Here is a 17632-nt window from a genome sequence, read left to right on the forward strand (position 1 = left end):
GAATATATTGCTTCCCCCTACTTATACCTCCCGAGGAGATCACGAATGTAAAATTAGAGAGATTAGAGCGCGCACAGAGGCTTTGAGACAGTCGTTCTTCCCGCGAACCATACGCGACTGGAACAGGAAAGGGAGATAATGACAGTGGCACGTAAAGTGCCCTCCGCCACACACCGTTGGGTGGCTTGCGGAGTATAAATGTAAATGTAAATGTAAATGTAAATGTAAATGACCCGTCATGAGCAGCACCAGATACTCTTTCAGTTCCTTGGAGAAGGGCAAGGGATAATACTTCAGAGTGGAGCTATGAAAATAATTATTTCACTGAACGTTGCAAGCAGGAGAACGAAAATAAGAGATGCTCCACCCTATGTCTTAAGTGATGAGATGAACACTGACATACAGAGGAGTAGGCCTCACCTTTTTGAGAATAATTCAGAATTTTGGTTGCTACCAGCCTAAATGAGATCCCCTCGTTTACATCTAATGAACCCTCAATATTTTCTTATTCTGCCAAGGGCCCCATGCAGATGGGAATCAATTCCTGGGGCTTGATATAGACTACTTTGGGATCACTGCTCTTTATTGATATACATACTCGACAAACCACTGTGAAATGCATAACATGTGGTACTTATCATGGTACCACATGCTGGGTTTTCTTTCCATTCCAGTTGCATATGGACACAGAAAGAATGGCGCTACAGGAATGAAGGATTTCTCTACATTATTCATGTAACAATGGTCTTGGAAACTTAATGAAGTGAGTTTCGTAGGATATAGGGGGCATCCATTTTCCAGTGTCAACCAATTCATGTTTTTTTCAACATTTCCATGAGAATCTCCCTTGTGTCAAACAAAACTGCTCCCATTTATGTCTCCCTTGGGTCAAACAAAAGTGCTCCCATTTATGTTGCCCTTCTTTGTATGTGATCAGTACACCATGTTAGTCCTGTTTGGTATGGGTCCTAAAGACTAGGGCTGTATTCTAAAATAGGACAAACAAGTAATGTGTAAGCAGTCTCCTTTATGGACTTGTTGCGTTTTCCCGGTATCCTGCATATGAACCAAAAGTTCTTCATGTACCTTAGTTAGGACTGAGCCCTTGTGATCACTCTGTTTTTTATCTCTGCAAATTAATTTGACTACCCATCATAGTGGATAGAGGGAACACAGCTGTATACGATTTATTGGTGGCCAACTTCTACACCATTGGAGATGTGTGTGTGTGTGTGTGTGTGTGTGTGTGTGTGTGTGTGTGTGTGTGTGTAATTAATTCTACTGTATGTGTGTATGTCACTGAACTACTCCTAAACGGCTGGATCGACTTAATGAATTTTTGTGTATGCATTCAAGTGGGGTCCTGGAAAATTTACAATCTTGAATCAGCACGGTAGGTGGAGTTGCATTTTTGTGTGCATTATTGAGCGTATTATATTCAGATATAAGTTACCTGCATAGGATTTCATTTATTTTTCGACATTTTAATTTGAGTGTATTATATTAGGTGTGTTTAGTTATTTTGACATTTTAATTTTTTTGTACAGTGTCTTTGGATATTTCAGGTGTCGCATTTCTGTGATTATTAAGTGTATTATATTCACATATAAGTTATGCCACATGTAAATTATGGGCCACAAGCATTCACTTGAAGCTCTCGATAGAATGATGAAAGATCAAAATAACAACACCAGGCTTTTCGGTGGTTCCTTACTGCTGCTGTCCGGTGATTTTAGGCAGACATTGCCGGTCATTTCACGTGCTACTTATGCGGATGAAATTAACGCATGTATAAAACAATCTTATCTATGGCGAAATGTCAGTACATAACGTCTTAACACAAATATACGTGTTCAACTGCAAAACGGTCCTTGGGCACTATCATTCTCCGAGCAATTGCTCAACATTGGAACAATACCATTGCATGGAGACACACAATGCATCATATTGCCAGACAATTTTGGCAACATGGTAAATACGAAAGATGCTTTGATTGAAAACATATTTCCAGATTTACAAGCTAATTATATTAATCATGCGTGGCTTCGTGAATGAGCTATTTTAGCTGCATAAAATATCGATGTTGACGCTGTTAACTTCAAAATACAACAGTCATTTCCTGGCAATGAGATATTGTTCAAATTAATCGACACTGTTACCGATACTGATGAAGCAGCCAACTATCCCGTTAAATTTTTGAATTCACTGAATTTACCATTAATGCCACCACATAACTTGCGATTAAAAATTGGCTCACCTATCATTTTGCTTCGGAATTTAAATGCACCTAAGCTATGCAACAGTACAAGATGAGTCATAAAAAATTATGGGCACTGTTCTTGAAGCTACAATTTTGAACGGCAATTCAAGTTGAAGTTGTTCTCCTGCCACAAATCCCAATGATCCCTTCAGACTCACCCATTCTATTCAGATGTCTGCAATTTCCAATTCACTTGGCATTTGCCATGATTATTAATATGTCACAAGGCCAAACAATGTTGATTTGTGGGTTGGATCCAGAAAATCCAGTCTTTTCACATTTCCAATTATATGTGGCGTGTTCTCACGTTGGAAAACCGCCAAGTTTATTCATTTATACTCCTTAGCAATTGACTAAAAATATTGATTATAATGAATTGATGTCATTTCAAAATAAAGAATAATGAAATTATTATATTATTTGTCTTTCGTTTCATACTTTGTTTTATATCCTAATCGCTTGCAATATCATGCAGGACAACGTCTGTCGGGACCGCTAGAGAGAGAGAGAGAGAGAGAGAGTGTGTGTGTGTGTGTGTGTGTGTGTGTGTGTGTGTGTGTGTGTGTAAAATACAGTCTAACTTCTGCTTACATTTCAGTGCAGTAGTGTGTTCATTGTAAATAAGTAATGTAGTAGTTTTATTATATGTTTATTACCTTACAAAAAAAACTGTTTTTTAAATTCAGTGCATTAATGTGATTGTAGTAAATGAGTGTTGTAAAATGATCCTTTCATATAGTGTTCATAAAAAAAAGACTGTCATTACACTTGGGACCTGTGGAAGGTATATTAGCTTATTTGGTTTAGTTGTAAATGTTTGTCATGTATTGTTTTTCTGACATGTTCTACATCCTGGAGCACCTCCTCACTATGGATCAATTGGAATGAAAGTAAATCTAATCTAATTAGTAATTATAAATATAGTCTCCAGCTGTATAGTTCATTTTATAACTTTTTTAATTACTTGATCAGTTTCAGGACAACTGATTCATCCTCAGCTGCACATGTGCACACAGAAAAAATTTCCAAAAATTACATTCCATCAGTACACGTACAACATAACTGCAAAAGTTGTCAAGCCTGCTAGTCATCAGATCAGGTTAAAGTTCATTTGTTCAGAGAGACCATACATAAAGTTACAGTCTCGTAGCCAAGATCAAATATTAAGTCAGTAATATTTTCCATCTTTGGAATGTTAACGTCATTATACATTATTGCAGCTGGAGACCATTTTATTTATGGTCTCTACCAATTATTACACCCTGGTATTTTTGTGAGTTTACTGATTTCAGTTGTGATTCATTGATGTTGTACTCCAAGGATACTACTTTTCTGTGTTTTGTGAAACATGCAATTTTACATTCCAGAAATTTGAAATTAGTTGCCTGTCCTTGCGCCACTTTCAAACATACTAAGATAAGCATTTCCTATCTGTTTACGGACTAACGAGACAACTCTTTGTGTGGTGTAGCATCTTTGCTAGTGTTACCGCCCTCATTCTGTGAGCTCATGCACTAGATTTGTGTGCCACAATGGCAATGAGAGTGTATCTGTGATATATTTTGTTTAGCTATAGAGGCAGTTTAAATCTGCTTTGGACTATATTCACAGTTTTTTACATTCTTGCTGCAGCCTCGAACAAAGGTATGTGAGAATTGTGCCTTATTGCTGAGAGTACTTTTATTCTTGAGCCACACCAAAGACACCAAATACACTTCTGTTAGTTTATATACCTCCTGATATATTGTGCTTCTTGCCAAAATATGTTGCTCTTGTTGTATTTTATAGTTTCACAGTATTACATTGTAGCTAATGTTCCTAACTTATAAAGTTTTAAGTAGGGTTTTATTCTGTTTAAAACAAATGCCAAAAGTAGTACTGGGAAATATTGTACCCGACATTTTATTTCACTTTCCAGCTCCTGTCTGCTTCTCTATTAAAAAACCAAGAGAGATGGAAGGTTTATTGGAAATGAGAAGCGCTTTGCCTATAGAGGAAAGTTCAGATGAAGAAGAGTCCGAAGAGTCCAAAAAATCAGAAGCAAACAAAAAACAGGAATCGGTGAAAAAAACGGAACCCATGAAGCGGGTGGAACCAACAAAGAGAGCAGAATCAAGTAGGAGACAGGAACAGAGCAGAAGACCTACAGAAGTTTCAGACCGGAAAAGAACTCATGATTTTTCTGATAGAGAAAGGGAAAGAGAACGTGAAAGAGATAGAGAAAGAGAGAGAGAAAGAGAACGAGAAAGGGAGAGGGAGAGGGAGAGGGAAAGAGAACGAGAAAAGGAGAGAGAGAGAGAGCGTGAGCGAGAAAGAGAACGCAAGAGAGCTGCTGCTTCTGAACGTCGTCGAATGGATGCAGATCGAAAACGCCATATGTCGGATGCCAGGAAAGGGGAAATTGAGCACAAGAAGTCAGTACCTGATCGGAGGAAGCCTCAAGTGGAAGCAGAACAGCGACAGAATGTCCAGCACACAGAGCAGAAGAAGAAAGAAAGAGAGAAAGAGAAAGAAGAGACTCGAAAGGAGACAGAGGTCATTGATTTGACGGGCGAGCTGGCAGAGGAGAAGAAGCCAGCAGTTGATAAGGACAAGTGGGGTATGTTATTTATTTTTAAATTTTATTGCAAAAAGTGGTATTTCATTTTAAAGTTAAAAGAAGAAAAAAGATGTTGCTACATAAATATTTTATACATCATTTCAGGCATTTTGTGAAATAAATTTGTGCAGTAACAGATATTTCCGTGCTTTCATGCTTTAATTTTACTGTATTCTTAGAGAAATGTATGGAGAAAATAGTCTTAAAATCAGTTGATAACTTAAGTTTGTCATACTAAAGAAAATGTAAGTTATAGAATAACTAATTTTAACAGCTGTTCTACCTTTCTTGTAATAGTTAATGGCAGGGAGTATCATCAGAAGCAGTTTTATTGTACAGGTAAAAGAAACTGGAACCTGCCACAAATAGCTTAATAAAATATGGCAATGAATAATTTTGTATAAAAAGGGACTGATGTGTTTTGCAGATATGGATAACCTTTAGTAGTTGACCTGAGAAGAGATTATTGTTTAGAATTCTGCGTCTAGAGAAAAAGGCTGAGAAATAAATGTACTGAAATAATGTAGTATGATATGTCGGATTCAGCACGTTTATTAACGGGGTTATCAAAAGGAGTCACCAACTGATAACAGAAGCTAAGTATTCAGTGGCAAAAAGTGGATATGTACATATTGCGACATGAGATCAAAGGGATAATTTAATTGCAATTATGTAACAGAGGATGGAGATGAAAGAAGACTAATGGAGTGAAAATAAATGAAAAATAAGAAAAAGTTGTTATGCAGAAAATTTATACCTAATATGGAAGAAAAGTGAAAAAAAAATGTTGATTTTGGGGGGGTGGGGGGTGGGGGGGGAGAGTGAGTTGTCAGATAGGGGATGAAGAAAGTTGAAAGCATCATTTGGGAGTATAGAGGAAGATGAGTACAAAAAGATTCTCATGGTGAAAGATTAAAGTTTGAAGTATTCGTTCATGGTCTATTGTTAGCCATTTAGGAGGCTACTGAATTGCCTGATGCCACAGTTGTGTTCCTCATCCTAGAGCGATTTTATTGTTGTTCGAATAGGCAGAGACATGGAAATTTCTTATGAAGAATAACACAAATTCTACCATTTTTAACACTATAATGCAAATCAGTGTGTTTTTTTTTTTTTTTTTTTTTGTGAAATGCCACAGAATTTATCATTTCCTCTGTTACGTGTAAAAATGTTGTAAATCTGAAGGCAGCTGTTCTCTAATATTGATCACTGATAATTAATTAATATTGATGTAGAATCTTGACTTTTTCGCGTATATCCTTTAAATGACTTCACTTCTTGCATACAGATGTGAAGCATTCAGGGTGACGTCAGGTGAAAATAAGCTACTTCCAATAAACCCTATTCCGGTAACAGTTTCATTCATTAATGTCCCGTTCCCTGACACTTCAGCACAAAAAATTATGCAGGTTAGATGTTTAACGCAGTGCATCAGTTAAATTGCACAGTTTTGCAAGTTGCATGTATGAGTATGGAAATAATCAAATATGACACTGTAACATTGTAAACATGAATATGAACATGGTGCCTGCTAAGTTTGCTTGCATCGCAACACAGGAGACATAACACCGTACCAACATCACTTTTGTCACATGTGATATATGACAGAATTAGTCATGCTGTATGAGAGTGTAATTGCTTCTTACGGAAACACTACCGCCGGTTTCACCAATTCACATATTATCACCTTCAGTCAACCTAAACCTCAAACTGTGCTAAAGATTTGGCTGTCACCACAAATTTAATTTCATTTCCAAAATAGTAAAAGTAATATTTAATAACTATTGAAATAAACATTTACAGTATTCTCATGGAGTGACAGGAACAACTCTGACACATCACATTTCCTGTGCCAATACAAGCAAATTGAACATGTCATGCTGATTGATTTGACTTGAAGCTGAAGTCTTGTATTTGGTGGTTTAAATACTATGAAAATGTGTAGTTAATTTGGAGAACTGTAATAACAATCTCTCAGAAGCATGTCGTTTTTTGGTGCACTGTATTGTGCGAAGGTATTGGGAAGTATGAGGTTTGCAGATAAAACTGTTACCTATATTCCACCTTGAAACAGTTTTGGTTTGTGGGTGACTCTTCAGTATGTCTTTTTTTCTTCCCAATACTTCCTCGTTCTCTTGCTCCTGGCTATCTCTGTTTCCATGATCCTACTTTTCTTCCACTGCGTTCCTGTACCTGTACCTTCCTGCATTGCTGCATATGGATTTTTTTACTTATTCTGATTGTATTCCAAATCCCCCCCACCCCCACCCTCCTGACCATGACTGCTTTTATCAACTTGTTTTCTGTTAATCCTGTTGTATTCCATATCTGCTTGGTCAGTGTACTGCCCTCCGTCCTTGGCAAATCTCAGTAATCTCTTCCATATGACTGCTTGTAATTGGTTAAACACTGTCGTACAGCTCCTGCCGTGATCTATGCATTCAGACTTCACCCCCTTTTTTTTCTCCTTGGTTGGCTCTCAAGATCCTCCGTTCCTCCTCCTCCTCCTCCTCACTGAATACAGGCTGTCGTGCCCAAAATGACCGTGTCCATTGCATACAATGTGGTATTTCTAATTGGGGATGTATAACGTCTCATTTTTCTATTTGTGGACAGGTTTTATTTCCATATGTTGTCTTTACAATAGAAGTAGTTTCTGCAGCATTTGGGACCTGTCTGTTTGCTGTTGTTGGTTTGTAGCTTGCCTGTTACATTTCTCCCATGTAACAGAAGCTGTTCATTTGCCTTCACTTGACCTTCAACATTCTGGTTAGACTCCACATTCGAGATACTGGTGTTATGTACGCTATCCTGAGGCTGGTTTTCACATCACCTACAGCCAGATTTTACATGCCACTTTTGCATCTTCTTCGTTCTCATGTAGTAATGCTATGTCATTGACAAAGGCTAAGTAGTCTACTGTGATGTTACGTTTTATTTTGTACCAAATTTGTACATCTTCAGTAGCCATCGTTTAATTGTATTAATTTACAAGAAAAACACCTTTCGTTTTATTCATGCTCCAATGTTTTACAGCTCTAATTGTCTCTGTTACTGGTATGTTTGTGTTTTTTCTGTGTCAAAAGAGAAAAGGGTCACCGAGTTGGGATTTTTGTACCTCTTATGAGTTGCATTAACTGTTAGGTGTTCCTTATAGTTCTTTCATCGTCTATTTTATAGTTTTCAAATAGTGATTTTAACATTTGTCCTGCAAGTTTGTTAGTGGGAGCTATCTTGAGACTTCCAGTGGGTCTTATTGGGATGTTTGATTTATCGATTTTGGCTCAGCTGCTCTTCCACCCTATTTGCCAACAATCAAAAAGTATCTTACACCTAATTTTCAGTAGTGAGGTCCCTCGGGCAGTTATCCAGGACCTTTTGTCACCATTCTCATGTACTGGAATATTGTTGGCTTTTTTCCACTGTTTCCTCACATAATGTCCTTCTCCATCATGCCCTTTCACAAATGGTTCAAAAATGGTTCTGACACTATGGGACTTAACTGCTGAGGTCATCAGTCCCCTAGAACTTAGAACTACTTAAACCTAACTAACCTAAGGACATCACACACATCCATGCCCGAAGCAGGATTCGAACCTGCGACCATAGCGGTCGCATGGTTCCAAACTGTAGCGCCTAGAACCGCTCGGCCACTCCGGCCGGCATTTCACAAATGGCTCTCTTGCTTCATAGTCCTTTGTCCTGCTGTTCACGTCCTTAAAGAAGGCTCATGTCTAGTTTTTCTTGAATGCGTAATTCATTTCTTCCACATTTTCATTCTGTGTCTTTCTCCTATCATTTTGTATATTTTAGTGATTGTGCTTCTCATTGTTTCATAGTTTTTTAAATTCATTCTCTTTCTTAGTTTCCTGGCAAACCCTCCATATTTTTCTTCTAGACAGCTTCTTCACATTCATTCATTCATCCATCCATCCATCCACCACTTGTGTTTTCTTCTCTTGTAATGTAAAAGTCTCTTGCTTAACCCTGTGATGTGGTCTTCTGTTTCGTATAATATACCATTTGGACTTCATTGTGTCCTCATCCTTCAGTCTTGTTTCTTGCAATGCCAGGATGCTGAAATGTCACCTTTAATGGTGTGGCGTAACCAAAATCAAAAACGTGGAAGGACTTGGCCATGATTTTAAGTACACATCATTCACCATTTGAAAAACTTTATTACCACATGTATAAATAGAAACAATTCCTGGGATGAGCAACAATTACATTAAATGGCCATTAAAAAGGGAACAACAGAATGACATTTTCACTCTGCAGCAGAGTATGCGCTGATATGAAACTTCCTGGCAGATTAAAACTGTGTGCCTGACTGAGACTCGAACTCGGGACCTTTGCCTTTCGTGGGCAAGTGCTCTACCAACTGCCAGGAAGTTTCAAGGTAATAAGAGTTTGGATACCTCAACCGTTATAAAATGAAACAGGGCCTTTTATCAAATTATAACTTTTTATAGACAACCCCTTAAACTGCAAACCTTTAAAGTCATGACCGAATGTTGTTATAATTTAAACCACAGACTCTACATATTTTAACAAAGCACACAGCTGGGAGAACAGTCATGAGCACAAGTAACTTAAATACAGGATGCCATTACTTATGAAAAGAATGTTACAAATTTGCCGCACTGCGCTGACTCAGCATTTAAACAACTATGGAACTAAGATGGAACATCCTGAACTTTAGACGTAAAAATAAAAGAAAACACACAAAATATTAGGAATAGGTGCGGCCTCTATAGCTCAAGCGAGAAACAAATTCTGGCACCATAGCCAACATTTGAATTCAGTGACTGAAGAAACAAATTCAGTATTTGGCAATGTGGCCTTTTCGTTTCCCTGTTAAAAAATAAATAAACAGTCATTATGAAGCAACTATACTCTGTGCAAGACCGGTCACAGCTAATAACGCATGGCCAGAACATTCGGCACAGGTAAATCCCATAAGTACAAGGTTCAAGCCTTGCAAAGCAGATTACATGCGTTCCTCTTACAAGAGTGAGTGGTAGTACCATACACAATAAATAGAACCCAACAGGACATTGACCTGACAAAATAAGGAATAACTAAAAACAATTTGTTTGCATATAGGCACTGCGCTTATGAAATACAGTCACCTGTGGTCAAACCAAGTGGGAGGTCCCCAAATCCAGTGCTGTTACAGCCCCAGGCATTAAAGGGGAGGGGGGAGGGCTGTTACATTAAGTAAACCACTAAACTAAAAGAATGATCAATTGAGACCAGAAGTAGCTTCCCATAGCAATTAACAAAAAAACTTGGCCAAGTTTAAAAACACGTTACACTGTCAGAACAAGGGGTTCCAAATGCATAAAATAACTGTGTACTTAAGTCCTCAGAATGAGAGAAACAGCAGTTACGTAACAGATTTACTAGATTACAATAAAGTTAGTTAGCGAATGGTGACCTCCACTTGTCACTTATGCCTTTAGAATGAGGAAAACAGCAGTTACATGAAACAGTTAACAGATTAAAATTTTGTAACTTGCCAAGCAGCAACCTTCTTGGTGAAGGTGGTGAGGCCAGTGAGGGATATAGAAAATCAGCTGTAAAATCAGTACTGTCAGAGTGTCCTGTAAAGCAGCATACTGTACTGTCCATGATGCTGGTACAGACTAAATGTACATATTTTGTAACTTGCCAAGCAGCAACCTTCTTGGTGAAGGTGGTGAGGCCAGTGAGGGATATAGAAAATCAGCTGTAAAATCAGTACTGTCAGAGTGTCCTGTAAAGCAGCATACTGTACTGTCCATGATGCTGGTACAGACTAAATGTACATGTCCACCACTACACGCTCAACACTGCCACAGTTGCAGCACTCAGGGAAAGGGCAAGTTTGAGTAACCTTATAATATTCATGTACTATGGATATTGCAAAGAATGGTAGAATAGAAAATAATTCCAGAAGTGCTGCTGAGCGTGGACTAAGGAACCTAAACAGCAAGGAATTTGCAACTCAGCTTGCCTCCTCTCCAATTTACAATCGCACCAGGGACGAGACAGGTGGGGCAGTGAGGCTCTTACACAGTCGGAACAATCATGCTCACTTGTAAAAGTTCGATCTACCCTTTCAAAAAAAGAGTGGATTTCTTGGAGCCAAAATTAACACTAAGAGAATAAGCAACAAGAGGGCTTAATATTGCAGCCATGTATCACCTACCATGCACAACTAGATTATTACACAGAAAATTAATCAATTCCTGAAGACTACACTAAGAAAGCCGTTGTGCATACACAAACATTTCCTATGTCCTACGTCAGTTTGCCTCGCCACAAATTTAAGCCACGTAACCCCCCCTCCCCCCCCCCCCCTGACACCGAGATAGGATGATGCCGATCCAGCAACACTTGTCTCAGCTCATTAGTCCCTGAGGCAGTGCCTTGCTTCCACGATTGTGACATCACCACAACACCCCTAAATAAACAGCGCACTGTATACTGTGGCCTCAAACTCGTATGGACGAGGCAGGAATTAGTAAAAGGAAAGGGAGCCGACACATCTCTCATAGGACACTCTCCATCGCATCCCCCTCAGATTTAGTGGTAAGAGGGCGCAGTTGACAGCCCTTCAAAAACTGAACACAGATCAAGCATGAAAGCAGAAGAATGTGTACTGGACTGTGAAAAAAAGCAAAATAGAAACATTAAATAGTCCAAGAATAAGAAATGCAATATAGAGCAGCTGGGTAGAGAAATGGCGATGTGGTTATGGTGTTGGACTGCCAAGCCGGCGAGCCATGTTCAAACCTCCCTCGTGCCACTTTTTGTATTTTGCTGTCTGCCTTATCGAAATTTGTGTCTTGTGTCATGGTGTAACATCCATTTGCAACAGTAAAGTGTAAGGTTGGGACCTATAATGACAGTTGATTCTGCAGAAGTACTCTATTAGCAGCTGAAAGGAAGTGGTTTTCAAATAGGAACCACAAACATTTGATGACACAATGACAAGTCAACCAAATCTTCTATTGGAAAACACGTCTGGTATGTCATACATGGCATTAGTGACAGTTTGTGTGTCATATGATAGAAATCTCTCATTGATGCGCCTAATTTGTATGACTGGCAGGTGAGTGAGATATGTCTTCTTGCCGGAAATAGGTGTATGTATGAATGTGGATGTGATCACTTCCAAGAAAATGATGAAAACATAATAGTTCGTCACATAAGCTGCAACAAATGAACTCAACAGTTTCACAACCACATAGTTTCTTCAAGCTCTGTCAAAACATAGTTTTTAACACTTTTGAAGTTGCGTTCCGTTTTGGCAGTCTTGACTATTGAATTCCTTCATTGTAACATAGTTCACATCCATTTATTTGTTGTTTTAATTTCTGTGAGATATTTGTGTGGTATCTCACCTGCTCTCGCTATTCATCTCATTTACTTGTGACGGTAATGTATTCTTACCATATGACTCATACTCTATAACCAATGCATAGTGTGATAACTGCCATGATTACAGAAGGAGAACAGACAGTTCAGTGACCAGTGTTCATAATGTTGTGGGAAGGAAGAAAAAAAAAAAGGGGGGGGGGGGGAGGTGTCATGAGAGAGTGTGGACGGGGCTCGCCTGCTTGGCAGTTCAACACCATGACCACTTGACCACTTACCCATGAAGCCGTTAGAGTATCAGGCTGCTCTTTATTGCACTTCTTGTTCTTAGACTGTTCACTGTTTCTGTTTTGCTTGTTGGGCTGTGCACTGGGCCATCTTACCACTAAATCTAAGGGAGGTTGCGATGGGGAGTTTATCTTGTCAGATGCTAGTTCCAAATTCCTTCTTACTGTCCAGGACTGACTTTAGTTTACCAACTTCGATCATGGTCTGTATGTTAATGGTGCCCAATTTAAAGGCCCTTTTTGATATTATTTTCTATGCCCAGTTGATCATGAATGCTGAGGTATTGGGGAGCTCTGACTCTACCTTCACATTTGATGTCGTCTCCCCAGAATCCGAAAGCTTGCTAGCGCTAACTAAGGTTGCCAGGGGCTAAGTACCTCCCGATGGAGGATTAGGTCCCATGTGCTCCTTGGTTACTTTCAAATTTGAAATATTAATTAAGCTACCACAGTAACGGACAACTGAGGTAGTGAACCCCAGAGGATGGATACAGGGCTGCTCGTAATGAGAACTGAAACGCTTTGGAGCTGCTGTTCTGGAGTACAGATGCTGCAGTTTAGCTCCTGTCACAGCCATGACATTGTAGGTACCGTGTCTGGATGAAATTCAAGTTTGCACTGGAGAAAGTTCTTCCACTTTCCCAGCCATGTAGATTCTCACTTTCACCTGCTATTGAAGCTGGTGATTTTCTTCATCTGACTCCCTTGGGGAGAGGAGGTGAGGGGGTTCCCCTTAGTACTGTTGTCTAGAGCCAGACAAATCCAGTTTTTTTTTTTTTTTTTTTTTTTTTTTTTTTTTTTTTTTTTTTTTTGGGGTGTTCCTCCTTCCCCGCATCCTTTTTCAGTTAGGCTTGAGCCCAACCATGGAAAATTTTTAAAGTGGCTTTACTACTGTGGGAACATGAATTTTTTGTCAGGAAACTAGGAACCTTTTGAAAAACATGAAGAGGCAAATATGCATTTCATGCAGTAGCAAAGGAAAGATTGAAACCCACTGTGTTGCACCTCGATACTATATTGGACAACTCTTATCTCCACAGATTGGCGCAAGTATGTGTTTCAAAGCTCGTATAATAATGATGCTAACAATTAATAATGGTATGGAAAAGAATCTGTTATGCTTAGCTGACATTGCAGGTCATTGCAGTATGGGTATTCTGAAATCCCTTCGAAATTTATTGTAAAGCAACTATCTGTGACAGCAGGAAGTGTGGTCAGTTGTCAAATTCTACTGTTGTACTGAAGGCAGTTTTTCTTCCATGTTCAAATACACTCCTGGAAATGGAAAAAAGAACACATTGACACCGGTGTGTCAGACCCACCATACTTGCTCCGGACACTGCGAGAGGGCTGTACAAGCAATGATCACACGCACGGCACAGCGGACACACCAGGAACCGCGGTGTTGGCCGTCGAATGGCGCTAGCTGCGCAGCATTTGTGCACCGCCGCCGTCAGTGTCAGCCAGTTTGCCGTGGCATACGGAGCTCCATTGCAGTCTTTATCACTGGTAGCATGCCGCGACAGCGTGGACGTGAACCGTATGTGCAGTTGACGGACTTTGAGCGAGGGCGTATAGTGGGCATGCGGGAGGCCGGGTGGACGTACCGCCGAATTGCTCAACACGTGGGGCGTGAGGTCTCCACAGTACATCGATGTTGTCGCCAGTGGTCGGCTGAAGGTGCACGTGCCCGTCGACCTGGGACCGGACCGCAGCGACGCACGGATGCACGCCAAGACCGTAGGATCCTACGCAGTGCCGTAGGGGACCGCACCGCCACTTCCCAGCAAATTAGGGACACTGTTGCTCCTGGGGTATCGGCGAGGACCATTCGCAACCGTCTCCATGAAGCTGGGCTACGGTCCCGCACACCGTTAGGCCGTCTTCCGCTCACGCCCCAACATCGTGCAGCCCGCCTCCAGTGGTGTCGCGACAGGCGTGAATGGAGGGACGAATGGAGACGTGTCATCTTCAGCGATGAGAGTCGCTTCTGCCTTGGTGCCAATGATGGTCGTATGCATGTTTGGCGCCGTGCAGGTGAGCGCCACAATCAGGACTGCATACGACCGAGCAACACAGGGCCAACACCCGGCATCATGGTGTGGGGAGCGATCTCTTACACTGGCCGTACACCACTGGTGATCGTCGAGGGGACACTGAATTGTGCACGGTACATCCAAACCGTCATCGAACCCATCGTTCTACCATTCCTAGACCGGCAAGGGAACTTGCTGTTCCAACAGGACAATGCACGTCCGCATGTATCCCGTGCCACCCAACGTGCTCTAGAAGGTGTAAGTCAACTACCCTGGCCAGCAAGATCTCCGGATCTGTCCCCCATTGAGCATGTTTGGGACTGGATGAAGCGTCGTCTCACGCGGTCTGCACGTCCAGCACGAACGCTGGTCCAACTGAGGCGCCAGGTGGAAATGGCATGGCAAGCCGTTCCACAGGACTACATCCAGCATCTCTACGATCGTCTCCATGGGAGAATAGCAGCCTGCATTGCTGCGAAAGGTGGATATACACTGTACTAGTGCCGACATTGTGCATGCTCTGTTGCCTGTGTCTATGTGCCTGTGGTTCTGTCAGTGTGATCATGTGATGTATCTGACCCCAGGAATGTGTCAATAAAGTTTCCCTTCCTGGGACAATGAATTCACGGTGTTCTTATTTCAATTTCCGCCACACACCGTCAGGTGGCTTGCGGAGTATGGATGTAGATGTAGAGTGTATATACTAACAGTTTTCGCACAACAGTGATGCATCAGCACCAAAATGTCTCAGGGGACCACTTTAAAATTACAGCATTATGAAAATCTTACAATATATGGTTGCACAACTATTTTTATTTAATTGATTATAATTAATAGATTTAATGTAAAAGTTTCTTTTTTCAGTACTGTAAGTAAATGTGATGTTTGCATTCAATAAATACAAAGTAATTGGTTAGTGTATTTTCATGTTCGACATAACACTGAAGCTACTGAAATATGACAAAAATAAGGAACATGTGGTACTTCAAAAGTAAGCCACCAGAAAAATAACACTGAAATTGGCAACAAGTATCAGTGAAATTGGCTACTGACAGGGAAAAAACTTTGTATGTCATGTGTTAAATATGCCATTATGACGTAGTTTTTGTAGAGCCAGATATTATGTGGACATTGTGATGGTATTTCAGCTGAAGAACGTCTGAAAGACCGTTTAGCAGCTGCTGCACGTGAGAAGATAGCAGCAGCAGCGAGAGAGAAGCAGATTCAGTTGGAGAGAAAGAGAAGAGCTGCAGCATTCCTTAATATGATACGTAAAGATCATCCCCTGCCTACAACACCAGTTATAGGTATGTTAATTGATTATTAAAACTTTGTTTTGTTTCACATGAACAAATATAAGACAATGCATCATTGATTTTGACACATTCATTGTTGCAAAATATCCATATACAAATATATTTCCTAAATGTACATTTATACTTCGCGTGTCACATTATGGTTTGTGGTAGAAGTGACATTGTGAGTACTACTTTCATTTTCTTTCCTTCTCTTTCGTGTGCAAGTGATGTGCAGGAAGGACAACTGTAAAGCCTTTTTACGTGTTTTTATTATCTGAATTTACCACCATAGTCATTTTGTGAGGTGTGTTTGAAGATGTAGTATGTTGCTTGACTTTTCTTTGATAGAAACTCAACAGTAATCTCTTCTGTGAAAGAAAACATTGTCTGTAGTAGGATGTACAATTATCCTTTATTTGTTGTGCATTGTCCAGTTTTGATACTGTAATTTTCAATAACCTTATTTCAAATACTTTTTACTAAACCTAATGGCTTCTTTGAGTTTAAACATTTTATCCATTTCCATTGGTTCAGTATTTGAAGCTCAGCCACTCTGGCTTGATAAGATCACTGCAGCTGTTCATGGCATTTATAGAATTCAACACATGCAGTGGCCACATGCGTCCAGTTGTGACAATACACCTATCGTCAAAAGAAAGTTACTCTTGTTCTTGCAGAGGAGCTAACTGACATATGAGGGGATATCTACAATAAGAAAAGAGTCTTACAAACCTCTGTGTCGACCATCCAGAATGCCACAAAATGTTTGCACAGCCATTTCTCATAAGCAGCCCAGTCTTTGGTGGATTCATTGTGGCAGGGTAGGGAGTGAACAACCGGCAGTTGAACCTGGGTGAAATAGCCAACTGTTACAACCAGGCTGTATGTGTCAGCTGTTCTTGCAGAAATGATTGGAGTAAAGCCTCCATGGAAGAACTGAATTGCAGAAAAACCACCGAGTCGAAAACGTGAAAATTTGCCCCTCAACGATGCTTTTTGTGGTCTAACTAGGAACAAGAGAAAATACATCAGATTTATTGGGCCATGGAGGGACATCAACAAGAATACAATGAAAGTAATTTAGCATAGATGTTGAGTCACTGAGAGCACAAAAAACTTTCAAACAAATAAGCTTTCGGCCAAAAAGCCCTTCATCAGCATTAGGTAGTGCACATGCACACACACACACACACACTGAAATGCAACACACGACCACAGTCTCTGGCTGCCCGAGGCCAGACTGCAAGCAGCAGTGCATGCTGGAAGAAGCAGTCTGAGTGGTAGGGATAAGGAGGTAGCTGGGGCAGGAGGGGGAGGGAGGCAGGCTAGGGGTGGGGGATGGTAAAGTGCTGCTTGTGGGACCATTCAGGGGCAAGGTGGGGAGAGAGTAGGATAGCTAGGTTCCATTTGTTGGTTAGACAGGGGGGGTGCGGCAACCGGAAAGGAGAGAACTAAAAGGACTGTGAGTGCATTGATGGAATAGAGGGCTGTGTAATGCTGGAATGAGAACAGGAAAGGGGATATGTGGGTACAGGACAGTGACTATAATGACTTCTCTCTCTTTCTGGTGCCCCCATCCGGCTCTATATCTAACCTCCTGATTGCAACTAGCTGCTCTGCTGTCTCTCCATCTCCTCCCTGTATGCTTCCATAAACAGCACTTTACCTTCCCTTACCCCTACCCTGATTTCGCTCTCCCTCCCTGACCCAGTTTCCTCCTTATCCCCATCTCTGCCCCTCAGGTAGTTTCTCCCTTCATGTTCTACTGCTCACAGTCTGGCCTTGTC

General features: G+C 40.6%; 1 protein-coding gene across 3 annotated transcripts in view; it reads left to right on the forward strand.

Moving 5' to 3' along the window:
* The window catches only part of LOC126100146 (splicing factor, suppressor of white-apricot homolog), a 161737-nt gene that overhangs the window by 108043 nt on the left and 36062 nt on the right, over positions 1 to 17632 (forward strand). For all 3 annotated transcript variants that reach the window (XM_049910688.1, XM_049910686.1, XM_049910687.1), the window contains exons 10-11: positions 4179 to 4859; positions 15696 to 15854. In XM_049910688.1, coding sequence (XP_049766645.1) covers positions 4179 to 4859; positions 15696 to 15854 — 840 coding nt within the window. The remainder of the gene's footprint in view (positions 1 to 4178; positions 4860 to 15695; positions 15855 to 17632) is intronic.

Source organism: Schistocerca cancellata, chromosome 9 (genome assembly GCF_023864275.1).
Source record: "Schistocerca cancellata isolate TAMUIC-IGC-003103 chromosome 9, iqSchCanc2.1, whole genome shotgun sequence".
Lineage (NCBI taxonomy): Eukaryota > Metazoa > Arthropoda > Insecta > Orthoptera > Acrididae > Schistocerca > Schistocerca cancellata.